This window comes from Notolabrus celidotus, chromosome 11 (assembly GCF_009762535.1).
Source record: "Notolabrus celidotus isolate fNotCel1 chromosome 11, fNotCel1.pri, whole genome shotgun sequence".
Taxonomy (NCBI): Eukaryota; Metazoa; Chordata; class Actinopteri; order Labriformes; family Labridae; genus Notolabrus; species Notolabrus celidotus.
Genome location: NC_048282.1, coordinates 20,305,552 through 20,320,701, shown reverse-complemented (window position 1 = coordinate 20,320,701; position 15,150 = coordinate 20,305,552). Strand labels below are relative to the sequence as shown.

General features: G+C 43.9%; 1 protein-coding gene across 4 annotated transcripts in view; it reads left to right on the top strand.

Annotated features, from left to right (window-relative positions):
• The window catches only part of LOC117821356 (neuron navigator 1-like), a 126,935-nt gene that overhangs the window by 35,549 nt on the left and 76,236 nt on the right, over positions 1-15,150 (top strand). The window contains exons 1-2 of one of the 4 annotated variants that reach the window (XM_034695563.1): positions 4,091-4,380; positions 4,631-5,461. In XM_034695563.1, coding sequence (XP_034551454.1) covers positions 4,636-5,461 — 826 coding nt within the window. In that variant the 5' untranslated portion in view covers positions 4,091-4,380; positions 4,631-4,635. Of the gene's footprint in view, positions 1-4,090; positions 4,381-4,415; positions 4,441-4,630; positions 5,462-14,786; positions 14,922-15,150 lie in introns of those variants that run through there. The other 3 variants (XM_034695562.1, XM_034695561.1, XM_034695564.1) reach the window with 3 other exon arrangements.

Here is a 15,150-nt window from a genome sequence, read left to right as displayed (position 1 = left end):
CGCTCGTCCCATGAGAGAATAGTGTTTTTGTTAGATTAGCATTTCTGCCTCCAGAACCATGACTTAGTGTGAGTGATACACTCATACTATTGCAACGGATAGCCTTTATGTGTCTGAATTTCCCAAATGCTCAAGCCAGTGACTCATCCTGTGCATCATCAGGCTCTGAGTGTGGCCACCAAAGAGGTGCCGTTGTGGGACAACATCCTCTGTCATTCACACATACATCTTTGACTCACACTTGGAAGCCCCGTACACTGTATGTATCAGGTTGTGTGTATACAGGACATTAATAGCCCTGCTATTGTATTAGTGTGGTGTGTGTTCCCCTATGTATGTGTGTCACAGTCTGGTATTCATCCCGGTGTCCTGTGGACCCCACGCTTTAGTGTGTAAGCGGACATAAGCGAACGTAGCAGGAGTGGCGAGGCAGTGAGGCAGGATATCCCCTCTCTGTCTTACAGGCTTCCTCTGCTCCTCTGGCTCCCATTCAGAGATCCTTCCCTGTCCTGTCCTCTTCCTCCTCCTCCTCCTCCTCCTCCTCCTCCTCCTCCTCCTCCTCGTCTTTTCACTTTCCTCATTTCGTTGTTTTCTGCGTTATCATTTAATGCTCACATTCTTTCTCCTTTTTTCCCTCACTTGCAGCATCATAAGGCTTCTGTTCTGTCATGGTGCCTGCTGTTCTCTATATCCGTCACACTCACGCTTGTCAGTCTTTCTCACTTTTCCACCCAGTTCACACTTGTCTCATCTTTACAACAACTTTTTTTTAAAAGTAAGACACAAAAAGGCAAAACAAGAGGAACCAACTGGGAGTGGGTGTACGTGAGAAGGCATCCCATCTGCTTAGTCAAATTTTAAAGGGATAGTTCATTATTTTAGGTGAGGTTGTGTGAGGTACAGAGGATCCTGGTCAGCTTGTCCCCTTTGCTGAGAAACTGGTCGAGCAACCTGCACAAAATCTAGGCTATCAATCATTTGCAGACTCTACTATGTAAGGTTGCTAATTTTAGGAAACTAAAATGTGCATGCAAGTGTCTTTCTGAGCTTTACCTTGCCGTCAGAAAGCCTAACTACCCTTCTAAGGCACGGGTTCCCAAACTTTTCAGCCCGCGGCCCCTAAAATATAGATGCCAAAGACTCGCGACCCCCACTGTCCCACAAAGTGATTTAATGTGGCTTCATTTAGCTGGTCTGCAGAAAATTAGCCTACCTATATAAGTATGTGTCTCTGTTTCCTGTTATGAATTAACCTACTTTAAAAAATAAAAAATAATAATAAACAAATAATAATAATTAACACTACAAACAAAAGGGAAGATAAACATAAGAAAACAAGGTAAATAAACAAAAGTAAATAATAATAATTATAACTATAACAAAACATTTTTAGATAACTTAAAAAAAAAACATTCTGGAAGACATCTCCCGGCCCCCCATTTATGTCTCGCGACCCCCCAGGGGGTCCCGACCCACACTTTGGGAACCCCTGTTCTAAGGTGCTCTGATACAATCGTTACATCCAAAGCAGCAGTGCTAGCCAGCACTAACTTGTGTAATGTCGTTAACATGCATATAATGCACTACACAGTGTCTTTGACGTGTGTCCCACCAGCTACTTCACATGGCTGCTCTCTCACAGATAGAGGAGAGTCTGTTTCCAACTGTTTAGAGATGTTCAAGCAAATATACTCATGCAGAGTACAGACACCATCTGCTTCTGTCTGCCTGTCTGCTTCTCTCTGTTTGTCCATCTCTCTCTCTCTCTGCGTCACTCCGTCTTCAGTCCAGCCATTCAGCTCTGTATCTCTCTTACCTTCTCTTACCTTTGCTTAAAAGTTTCTTTGTGTGTGCGTGTGTATCTGTGACGTACTGAATATGTGAGTTTCCTCTGCTATGAATGTGTAGGCTAATACTGAGCACTGGCACTCGTCACACTCTCAAACTGCCAGCTTCTCTGATGTCAGGCCAGATTGCTCAGGTCAGTCCGACACCCCGCACAGACAGCATGCTGTGTGTGTGTGTGTGTGTGGCTCTGTGTGTGTGAGTGTGTGAAAAGAGAAGCTAAGTAGAAAAAAGAGTGAGATTATATGTTTACATCAGCCATACATTAAAGTGATTAACCCGTGGAGCCAGAGAGGAGTCCTGAAACAAACTAGCAGCTGTGTTCTGCCAACACACACTTTTCCTGTGTGTACGTGCTTTCAAGAGCACTGACGCGTTCCTGAGCCCCCATGCGCATCTGTGCACAACACAGACCTGCCTTGTACGCGGTCACTCTCGTTTAACTTACCTTAATCCCTCATTAGGGAGATATACAGCACCTATTAGCCTTAAATTACACCTCTTACCCCTCTACTGGCCAGCTACCAGCGCCCCAGAGCCCCTCATAACTGTCACCACACAGCTCTGGCCTCAGTGTGGCACAAGCACCTTAACATTGGCCCTTTATTAAAGCTAGCTGCTTCAAATTAATGGCCTTCGCTAATAAAAAAGCCCATTTATGTCTGTGTTTTGGTCTGCTACTGTGCTCCTGTTTTACACACACGCTCAGATAGATTTGAGTGTGCTGTTTTAAAACCTTAGTACCGCTTTTGGGACTGTTCAAGAATTAGCAGTATTTAAAAAGTACCACTCTGATATATTGAGCGTGGAATTTGAGCAAACAGGACGCAGCCTGTTTACCCTCTGGTTGACTGTCAACCAATTTATGCAAATGTAACGGAAAACGGGCAGTAGCCCAGCAGCCTGCTTGTTTTTTATACTTCTTTTAACAGTTTGGGACGTGATAACATCAGGGCTGCAGGCACTGCTGCTTGCATACGAGAGAGAGTGAAGTGCACTGACGGTAATACACCCAGGGCAATAACACCGACTCCCTTCAGTTAAGCAACCTGGATGGGTGCATTAAAACACAAAACCAGACTCTTCTTTTAACAGTTTGATCGATCCTTTAGGAGTAATGGTGGACTAAAAGTTTATTTTATGCGCTGTCATCATGATTCCCTTTAATGGAAATAAAAACAGATGAGATATCAGTCCTCTGCCTCTGTTGACATCCCTCTCTTATCAGATCTTCATTCAGTCTTATATAGGAATTGATTGCAAAAGTTCCAACGAAAACAAAGAAGCAGACACAAAGTGAAACTAGGAGTCATTTGTGAGGATGAAGAAGAGTCTGAGTTACTCCTATCTTGATGAGATGAACTAACCGTGTTCCTGGATTGGAGCTTTGTCTCTTCTCTGAGACTGTCTCATCAATGTGACACACTAGCAGAGACAGGCTCATGCACACACACACACACACACACACACACTTTACACATTTCAGGGGCGAATAGACAAAAATATAGATGCCAACGCTTAATAGCCTGTGCATCTCTATTAACTGCAAAGAGGGGGCTTATAAGGAGGAAATGAGGAAAAGAGTGATAGACTTGAACGGAGGAGTAAAATGGTGCAGGTGGTAGGGAGTGTGATGATCATTTGAGGTCTGCTGGCAGCTAATTGAACTGTAATTAGTGGCTGACCTCTCTCACTGTGTATGAGGGACTGATAAATGTGTGTTCCCCGCTCCCCCTTTTCTGAGCTGATCCTGCTGTCACGGCTTCTTTTCAGATAATTTGAAATCAGCTTAATCATGGGTGGGCCTCGTGTGATTAGAGTGCGTAAGAAAATTTGAATGTGAATGGATGAATACAGCAGCTAATGTGATTATGAGTGATTGGATGTGCGTGTGTGAGTGCAGGGGGGTCCTTGATTCCGCTGCAATATTTGGCGTCTAGTTGTATTCAAGTCAAATGCAGCTGAAATTGATATGGCTTTTTTTTTTTTCATTTCTGGTTTCCTTTCTTTGCCTCTCTTTTCTTTCTTTCGTTCTTCATCATTGGTGCGCAGCATAACAGCATCTGCGGTGTGTGTGTTCGAGAGAGAGAGACACAGGGAGAAAAGATCGGCGGGTGAATCATCCAGTGGGAGGAGAGAGAGAGTCAACAAGACAGGAGGGGAAGGCTGGAGGAGGAAGAAGAAAAAAAGGGAGGGTGAATGAGCCAGAGGGGGTCGAGTGAGCAAACCAGCGAGTGAGAGAGAGGTAGAGGGAGGAGAGAAAGAGGAGGAGGAGGGGGGTGGATGTTGCGCTGCTGCTGCTGCTGCTGTGACTGTTTCTCCTGTCAGTCGGCTGCTGCTCGCCCGGCAAGCAGAGAGGGAATACAGAGCGAGAGAGAAAAAAAAGCAGCGAGGGAGACAGAGGAAGAGAAAGAGGCTGGTCAGTGCTGTGTTTTATTGTTGCGGTGCTATTGTGGCACAGGGAGCCGCAGACACGCTTTGAGGACGTGGATTTAGGCACTGGACACAGATTTGCAGAACCATGGATTACCAGAAGTGAGTAAGGGTGACTGCCTCTGCCACCCGACTAACCCACTCGTCATTTTAAACACAGTGGTGAGTCCACTGGCTATCACAGCGGGGAGTCTGCCCCCAGTTTGGATCGGCTGTAGACAGAGATAAGATAAACCTGACAGTGCTGACATTTCTACACCTGTCTTCTCCCCCTGTCCCTCCCCCATTTCTTTCTGTCTGCTTGTCTGTGTGTGAGAGTGTGTCACTGATGCTGTTGCTTGGCTCTCTACAGGAGGGATGCTGGAGGCTAATGTGGCTAACATTAGCATGACGGCTAAGCCCAGAGAGCTGGACCTGAGGTCTGCTTCTGCTGCTTTCTCCTGCCAGGAAACTCCAGCCCAAGCAATGGCCTCAAGGAAGTCCTCAACCAAGCCATCCTCTCTCCCCCAGGGACCCACACGTCCCTCTGGGGGATCAGAGCTCAAGGTCTACCGACCCTCCTCTGGATCTATCCCCATACCTGTCCCCAATCCAACTGGCCTCCGCAAGCAGCGATCGCTTAGCAACCTGTATGTGCTCACCGATGCTGAGAAGAAGCTGCACCTCTATCAATCTCCCCGATGGAATGACGATGCCAGCAGGCCTGGCACTGGAGCTGGCACAAACAAGCCAGGCCAGACTAAGACCGTTCTTGCCGGGGGTGGGCGAACACCACTTTCCCGGACACTCTCAAAGTCAGAACAGTCTCTCTTCCAGGGGAAACCCAAACCTTTCTGCTCTCCATCTGTGACTCCTAATGTAAGCAAGCCAAGTCGGATCCCTGCCCCTGGTAAACCACGGGGACCTTACGCTGAGGTCAAGCCCATCAGTAAGGCCCCTGATGCTGGCCAGAGTACAGACTTAGACCCTGCGGACAAGCCAACTAAAGCTAGCTCCAATGGAGCTGGGAATACTGGAAGTAATGGCAAGAAAGTGGGTGAGAAGGGGAGACCTGCTGCTCTGTCAGCGGAGGAGAAGAAAGAGAAGAAGGGAGTAGAGGGAGAAGGCTTTCTGAAGGTGGACCCAGAGTTAGTGGTGACTGTTTTAGGGGACCTAGAGCAGCTTCTCTTCAGCCAAATACTCGGTGAGTCTGGTGATTTTACTCAAACCATATATGGAAGTATACAGGTTAAGGCACGGTCATCACTTTGGACAGGCTGTACGGTGATACACTGTACATTGATAAGTTAACAACAGTAACATATTGATTCAGAGGGCATTCAATATCATAAACATCCCCTCCTTATCTTCCTCTCCTCTCCACACCCAAACCGCTCGCCCATGCTCCCGCTGTAGCTCCAGCATCAACAGTGAATTTTAAATGAGGCTCTATTGCAGCAGAGCATAATGTCAGTGTGTTTTTTCACTATAAGCCGCTGAGAGCCTTTGCTCTGTCACTTGCAATCCCCCTGTTTACATCACTACAACATCAGATATGCTTAATTTCTGCGTGTAAAACCGATGCATACGATGTATCCGTGAAAATGTGTGTGTGTGGGTGTTCACTCACACCGTGTGCTCCTCTTTGAAGAAGCTGAATAAGCACATACAGAGGGCTGACATTGTTTTGCTGTCGGCTCATTAGCTAGCACTACAGTGTTCCATCCTCGTCTGGTGTGACCCACTACCACAGTGAGCTAGAAATATAGTAACCTATTAAATATCACCTCCTTCCTCCTACAATAAATCCCTGTCTCACATTTTATTTTCTCACTCTACAAGCCTGTTGGCTCAGGAGCATATGTTCGAATTGAATGCAGTCCACACATGTGTGTGTGTGTGTGTGTGTATGTGTGTGTGTGTGTGTGTGTGTGGGAGATAAAAGTGCAAACTGCTTGTCTCATGTCAGTACCGCAGCCTCAGCATCTCCTGGCCTGCACCAAAAACCAGCCACTCGTTAATAAAGGCCGTGTGAGTTGGACCGGTGGGGTGTGTGTGTGTTCAGTCGGTAAATAAAACGGTGGCATATTGAGTCAGGCTCCGGTCACAGTGGGCCACATATTTAGCCTTGCACCACTCCCTCACCCTCCTCCTCCCCTTCCAGCTCCATTGATCCTCGGGGCCACTGACAGATGGTCACCATCCACCCTTCCAATCCCTCCTCCCCTTCGCCCTGTTACCGGGGGCAACGTGTAGGAGGAGAGGGGAATCTGAGGGGGTGGTGGTGGCATGGACAGGTAGTCAGCAGGCTACCATTCATGAACACTTACCCTGAAGAATACACACACATTGTTGGTGAAAGTACCTGCATCATAAGTTTCAGCTGAGAGTTTTTGACTAACAGGTCAAACCAGGCCGAAATCTGCACCTAAAATCCATTATTCATGACAGTGTACATACACTCCCTGCATGCCAGTATTTCCCTCTCTCCATCTATTACTCATTCTCTTCCCATCCCTCCCTCTGCAGGAGCAGATAGCATCTGAAAGTGAGGGGGTTGGAGGGAGAGAACAAAGTAGCAGGTCGTTACATCCGGCGAGATACGAGGAAATCATTTTCTGCCCATCTTCAAACCTCTCTCTGTCTCTCTCTATCCCTCTCTCTCCTCACTTCCTCTGTCTCTTCTCACCAGCTCGCCTCCTGCTGCAGCACAGCCCCAAAATCACAGCTGCTCTGACCTTGTGAGTGTGTGTCCACAGTGTGTGTGTGTGTGTGTGTGTGTGTGTGTGTGTGTGTGTGTGTGTGTGTTTGGGTCCATGTGGTGTGTACCTGTGCGTGACCTTGTTCCTTGTTTCAGTCATCATTGTAGAGTTGCTGGCCACACCTACGCCAGGCAGGCAGGTAGGGAGGAGGTAGAGGATGGGAAAACATAGACGGAGGGAAAGAAGTAGAAGGAAGAGGAGATGTATGACAGAAAAGAGAGAGAGAGAGAGAGAGAGAGAGAGAGAGAGAGAGAGAGAGAGAGAGAGAGAGAGAGAGTAAAACTGTAGTAAAATATATCTGATGATCTAAATTTTGAATGAGCGTCCCGAGTGACCACGTGTCCAATACACTTCAACCGTCCAGTGCTCTATCATAGACCAGCAGGTGTCTGTGGTAGTTGTGGTAGGACACTATACTCATATGTGTGTGTGTGTGTGTGTGTGTTAGGAAGAGGTTAATTGTAACTCGCACTGCAGCTTACAACTGTGGTCCCATCTTTTATCGTATCTGCTTCCCCATTTCCGATGGGATGCGCAGCTAATTGGTTTCTGCTCCATGCGCTCTGTCATAGGAAGATAAACGAGTGGATCAGTCCAAGTGAACCACCCCTTCTCCTCTCATAACACACTCAGACCTCCTCTACACCTCCTTTCTGCACACGTGTAGGAACAGCTTGTCATTGTACCGTTTGCTATAACATCACAATGACCTTTAATATCCTATGGAAGCTACATGCTTGCTGTGTTGGCCGCAGGGAGTGAAATCTTGAGGATGTCGTGTTGCGTGACATCTTGCAGCTTGCCTGTGGCACTGTCCTTTTTGAGGTTAGCTTACAGTTGCAGGCAAAGATAATGGACTGTGCCACTGAAGACTAATCAAAATGCTTCCCCTTTTAAATGTTCCTCGTGTGTCTCACACAAGCACTGGCCAGAGAGCTTTCTGTTCTTATGCCCCTAAGCTGTGGAACTCTCTGCCTCTGGACAGCGAGCTCTCTGGGTGTTTTTAAAAGTAAACTTAAGATTTACATTTTTGATCTAGCTTTTCATTTGGAGTAATTTATTTTTAGCCCTGGACTGCGTTATTATTATTTTAATTATTCTAACTATTATTTTAATCATTATTTTTTTAATAATTGCTTTAACATTAATTTATCTTATTTATTTATTTATCTTTTTATTTCTTGTATTCATCTGATCTTGTTAACGCTACCTTATTTTTAACTTTTCTTTCCACTATTACTTATTTTATTAATTTTACTGGATTGATTTAATTTTTTTAATTTTTTTAATTTTATTTATTTATTTATTTATTTATTTATTTATTTATTTATTTATTTAATTTATTATTATTATTTATTTATTTACTGATGGATCAAGGTGGGGTCAGACTGAGTCTTACCCTGTCTTGAAGTTGGGTCTCTGTTCATAATTTGACATAGAGTGGTCTAGACCTCCTATGTTTGTAAAAGCGTCTTGAGATAACGTTTGTTGTGATTTGGCGCTATACAAATAAAGATTGATTGATTAATTGATTTATAGTTTTTCGATTTTACAAAGTCAAAAATGTTGAAAACATACTAATTAAAACACACTTAATTAAACAAACAAATGGTCCAGATAAGTATTAGCAGAGACACAAACAAACAAACAAACAAACAAACAAACATAAACAACCAAATAAACAAAAAAAATTGCTGCCAGTTCATAGAGATACATAAATAATGTTTCAAAATTGTTATCACCAAAGTAACAACTCAAGACTGAGGTAAGGTGACATGATACTTTGTGTAAAGAGGTCTAAATTTAGGCTCACCAAATTGTATTTTATTAAATTTTAAATTATTAAGTATTTTATTTATAATCATGCCTTTTATAATTTTACCATTGCTGTTGTTTTCTGTCTCTCTGTTATTCTGTGAAGCACTTTGGGCTGCATGTTTTTATGTGTGAAAGGTGCTATATAAATAAAGTTATTTAGACTTTAAAGTAAAAATAAAGTTGAGTTGAGCTGAGTTGACCAGAGACCAGCCATGCACTTAAAGGGTGCATGCTAAAAAAAAAGGGAAGAAAAATATCAAAACAATCCAGGATATTTCAAGATTAAGGCTTGTATTTTACTATATGTTTGTCTTGTGAGGTGATTTAGGATTAGTGTCAAAATCATCTGTTTTTTGCTGTAATCTCACATACTTGTTTTACCACTGAGTGATTAAGAGCTTTCTCTTAATTGGATTTAGAGAATTACTTGTGTGTCTATGGGCAGCAGCTTTGGACTTGCAGCGATAATGCTCCCAAACCCAGCATGTTTTTTACTATATCTTGTTAGCAGCATTAGCACCAGGGTAAGACATATCAGCAGATAACGACCATGGAGTCTGTGAATCCTGCTTCTAAAATAAGTCCTGACCTGAAAAGCCACCTTGTAAAAAAGCAGCTCCTGCAATGTGCTGCCAGAGGTAATGTAAAGCAGTGAACCTCACATGTGTGCCACTAATGACACCTTCAGGTTCCATCCAGTGCCCGTAATGAGGTGTGTGTGTGTGAGGAGGGGGTAAGCTCCCTACAGCAGTGGCCTCTCCCAGCAGGGGGGCAGGCTCGGTTTAAGGGATCCACTCTAAAGTCACAACTAAGCAAGCATTGGGATTAGGCTTTTCATAAAGATAGAGAAGATTCAGCCTCCATTCCACTAATCATGGATCTATCACCCTGCGAAAGGCCAGCCATGAAGACTCAAAAGGAGTCACAGATTAAAGCCCAAAGGACATCTGCTTGGTTGGAGATTTGGGGGAGTTTTACTTGAGATAGGGAAAATAGATTTAGGGTAGGGGATTGGAGAAGCCGAGGGGTTTCGGTGTTGGCTCAGATAGTAGAAATTGGGGGACTGTGTCACTTCAATGTGACTACAAAGGCTCAGAGAGGAGAGAAGTAAATGCAACTTGGTCACACTACAGTGCTTATGAAAGTAGCCTTGACTACCAGCACGCTTGTTATGTTAGCGTGACACTGTGTCGAGTGTATGTGTGTTTGTGTGTGTGTGTGCGTGTGTGCGTGTGTGTGTGTGTGGGCATCAATGTGTGGTTGATGGTTATTCTTACATCCTTGTCAGCTGTCTGCCGAACAATAAACCCTACAGAGCAATCGACAAAGCCTAAAAAGGATGTCACACTCGCACAGGCGAACGCAGACACACACACACACACACACACACACACACACACACACACACACACACACACACACACACACACACACACACACACACACACAGACACACACACACACACACACAGACACACACACACGCACAGTCCTTTTCAAGAGAACTTAACAGCGCTGCAGGAAATAACAACAAAGAGCCGCAGCTTTACATGTCCAAAGAAAGCGCATCTCACATGCACACTGAATGTGCGTGGAATCCAGTCGCTGATATCTGCTCCTGTCTACGTTCCTCGCATTCTTCCTTTCGGCCATGACAGGGAATGTTTCATACTCAGGCCCTCCATTGTGGAGGCAGTGCTGAGTCTCTAATGTGATGCGGGTGTGATGGGAGCGGCTGGTTCCACCCCGGGCTTTGCTGACTGAAGGATTCGGGGCAGTCGGAGGTGGTGACAAGCCAAATAAACACAAACGCCCAGGGAAAGTTCTGAATAAAGCATCCCTGCGCTTCTCTATCTCCATCTCTATCTCTCTCCCCTGCTCTCTCTCTCTTTTCCTCTTCCTTCCTTTCAACTCTGATGCGAGTTGACGGGTAGCAGTGTTCTGTCACCAGTCAGACAGCAGGGGGGATATTTCTGGTACGAGTGTTTCAGGAGGACAGAGGACGTCTTTTGAGTGTGACAGAGATTTTGTCACTCAGAGTATTCATGCATGGGAAGCATGTTTGTGCATTTGGATGGTTGTATGATGAAGCATTTTTTCCCCCTCCATTGATGTTTTTGTGTGTGTGTTTACAATGCTCTGTGGCCTGTCTATTCTGACTTAATGCAGGAGCCATTGCATTAGTGCTGTCTGCTTCCTGCCATGCGCCTCCTCAATCATATTAGTCCTCTCTCTGATGCAGCACACACAAACACGTGCTGCCTATCATTTAGAGCTGGCGAGTTCTTTCAGTGCTACAATCAAATCATTTTCAGTGTACACTGTTTGTTTGGGAGGCATCAGTATGACTGCAGCGAGGCTCTGTGTCCCAGGTTTGTATTGATGTTTGAAAGATTTAAGTGCTTATTGATGACACTGGAGCACTCACGCTTACCTTCAATTAGTGCCATGGGAAAATAGCGTTTAAATTGCTACTGAGTAAAACATGCATGTAGGAGCTGTGCCAAAACATCCGAGTACATAACATAGATCATATTTTCAGAAGTAGCCTTTACCGAGCAATGAGAACATTTTGTTAAGGACAAGCAGCAACCTCCGGTCTCAAACTATGAAGCCCATGCGGAAGTGTTATAAACTGCAATACATCGAGAATCTGCTTGAGGCTGGCTGCAGAAACACCGGAAACCACATAGACACCAATTCAAAAAAGATGATCTTTACAGCATTGATAAACATGTTTACAGCCTGGTTCAAAAAACGGCTTGGCTCTATGTAGCTAATTTCTCTATCGGCACACACTGTACGGGGGGTGAATTTTTTTCTGACGCGAAGGTTCAGAAGATATTTAGATTACAAGTTTTTGCCCAAATAAGGACATGACTGACTTGACTCCCGGTCGGGAACACATCCGTAGCTGTTGGCTAGGAGGCTCAAACTCTTCCCCTTTACGTCACACTGCCTGGTTGAGTTCCGCATTTCCAATATGGCTGCCGCCGTCGATTGGCTTCCAAACAGCGCTCAGGAACAGATGGGTAACGTCACGGATACTACGTCCATATTATATAGTCTATGGTTAGGGATGCACGATATTATCGGCACGTTATCGTTATTGGCCGATATTGGCTTTAAAATGAACTATCGGATATCGGCCAACACACCGGTATCCGTTGATATAATTAACCAATAAAATAATGGGCTGCTGCACACATGTTGGGCTCAGGTTTTAAGTTAAAGTTAAATTTAAGCAGCAGTCTGTAAGGTACATGTAGCTGACTAATTTATGCACATTTACTGTCAAAGAGTAAACCATTGTATTTAATTTGGGTTTAATTGATGTACAGTTGCACTTTTCACATGTTCCCTGTGAACAGAGGTTAGGTTTACTTACTATGTCAAATGTGAAATTGACCAAATTAGCCCTGGTTGTGGGGATTGTTATGATTGTCTCAGGGAGAGCATCATCCAAGTTTTAAGTAGGATGTATCTTTTTGTAGGAATTTTTTTTGAAAGCAATGGTCATAAATAAATATGCAGTTTTAAGTATTTTTCTTATTTTGCACAAGAATTGAATATTACATTAGAATCAGAATCAGCTTTATTGTCATTGTACAAGTACAATGAAATTTCGTCTGACTTCTCTCCGTTTAAAGATAAGAATTTCAAAAAGAATATATATAGGAAAGAAATGTTCATCAGGGACGACAGCTTGGCCATAATTCTCCTGTCAGCCACCACCTCCACAGGATCCAGGACTGAGCTGGCCTTCTTCACCAGTTAGTTCAGTCTCGCTCTCCTGTATCCTGTCCGCCCTCAGCAGGTGAAATCCTTCCAATGTGGGGTTCGTGTCAAGTGTTAGCTCTGTTAGCATGATGCTACTCTGCCAGTATTCCCTCTGGTGCTGGGTTAGCTCGTCCACCTCTAGATCTTACATTCCTCATAACAGTGGGTGGAAGGACAGGTCGATGTCGTCTTTTCTTAGCTTGCACCTCAGTACCAGCACGCAATCCTTGCCTCCTTCTCCTCAGCTCGCAGGGAACATTGGGCCTGGCATCCTTTAGCATCGACATGCTACGGGCTGCTAACAGCTGATCTCGTATAATGTGACCATGGTTACACACTGGATCTCTGGACACACACAGGAACAAAAAGAGTAAAAACACCACTGCAAACGTAGCCAATTTAGTGTCGATGGCCAACAAATGAGTCATTAAAAGTCATGACAGGCTCCAAATACAAAAATAACTAAACAGATATGAAAAATAGTCGAAAAATAACACACATATATATATATATATATATAAAACATAACAAATGTGATAAGAGTGTCACCATAATACTGTACGCTTATTCCAATACAGAAGAGAATTGATGATCTCTGCAATTAGGTGTGCGGAAAAAAATATTGGTAATCGGCTAAATGAGTTGTAAAATATTGGCACATCTGATATCGGCAAAAATCCAATATCGTGCATTCCTTCTTCTTGTATTCACATTTCAGACAAAGTAAAACAAAACACAGTCTGAGTATAATATCCGCTTGATAATACTTTGTTTCTTTTCTCTGTGAGAGCGATAAACAGACGACGTGTTATGTAGGCCACCTCTTGTAATGTATCCTCTTCCAGTCGTGTTTTCATCTCATGAAATATCTCAGATGAAAGTTCTCATTGTTCATGCTGCAGCCGTCTGCGTGTTTCTGCTGCAGTTTTTAGTCACATAAAGTACATCTGACTGAGTCCCATGAAACTCTTGTGGTTTTCTTACACCTCTGGCAAAGCTAGAGCAGTGTTTGTGGTTTTTAGCTTGAATCTAAACACAGCAGTCGACAAACAGAGATGCTACCTGGAAACAGGATGTCTGATTCCGGTTGTTGACCTGAATATTAAGCAGTTAGATCACAAACTTAATAGAATAACTTATCATTGTTTTTTAGTGGTATAGGAAGTTTATGTATCACAACTCATTTCCCCCCAAGACAGTGAAGTCACATGATGTATCTGGATCAAAATAAAGAAGACTAATCTGCATCACATTGTAAAGTTCTACATGCTGTGATAGGAGCAACTTTTTCCTATTTATTTAAATTTCATCACCAGTTCTTCCTCTTTGTCTGACATCTGATTGACTAAAAGTAGATTTGGTTGAGATGCTTGCTTGCTGTCATCAGTTCTCCCTCCTCATTCATCACTAAAATGACAGCACAGGCACTGCACACAGCGAGCCAGTCTGTCTGTCTGTCTGTCTGTCTGCCTGCCTGCCTGCCTGTCTGCCTGTCTGTCTGTCTGTCTGTCTGTCTGTCTGTCTGTCTGTCTGTCTGTCTGTCTGTCTGTCTGTCTGTCTGTCTGTCTGTCTGTCTGTCTGGTCCAACATGTGAGCAGAGCTGCAGCTGGCTTTAAGCACGTCGTAAAATACAGTTCCACAGGAAACAACTCTCTTGAACAAAAATACACCCAAACTTTGCCACACATTATGGTCTCCGCCTTGGCCTGTTGCTGGGTTTATGCAGCGCGTGTGGCTGCAATGTGTGTGCAGCGCAGTCAGCATTTAGATCAGTTCTGATTTAGATTTGAGGGGAAACTGCTGGAGCACACACAGGAAGTGCAAGAGATATTGCAGATAGCTCTCAAAGTGTGACATTTTTTATGGTGCCACACAAAAAAATTAACCTGGTAGACTGTGTCCAGCTGATTTTTTGTTTACAGTTCATGGTTGTGTTGTTTTAGATTACATCTCTCTTTTATATATTGAATCTCAAAGCACCTCAGAAATAGTGAATCTCTTCCTACAGCTCAGCACAGAGAACTCGACGCCCACATACACGCTCATGACTCTAAAGCCTTATGTAGAGAGCTAGAAGTGCTCTGCAAGGTTGTCAAATATCTGATGCTTCAGTACTTTTCAAAACCACGTGCTGTAAAATGATACACTACCTGTTATTTTTGCTTTCAGTGGTACTGGGAAGCACTGAAGCTTTAAAAAAGGTCTACACTTGTATTTTAAACGTTCAGCTACCGGGAGCAAAGGAGAGAGAGCAGTGGTGAGTGTCGGACTAAAGAGGAAGTGAAGAGAGAACGTGTGTTATTGGTAAGTAAGGCGATAAAACTGGGTGATAAGATGTTAATTTCTAACTGTGTCACTGCATTTGCAATCTTACTGATTGAGAAAGCCTCAACTCTGTGCAAACCTGCTGAGGTGCTGGATTTTGTTTGTCTGCAGTCAGTGGTGGACAGTAACAAAGTAAATTTACTTAAGTACAGTACTTAAGTACATTTTCTGAGTATCTGTACTTTACTTGAGTATTATTTTTTGAGGA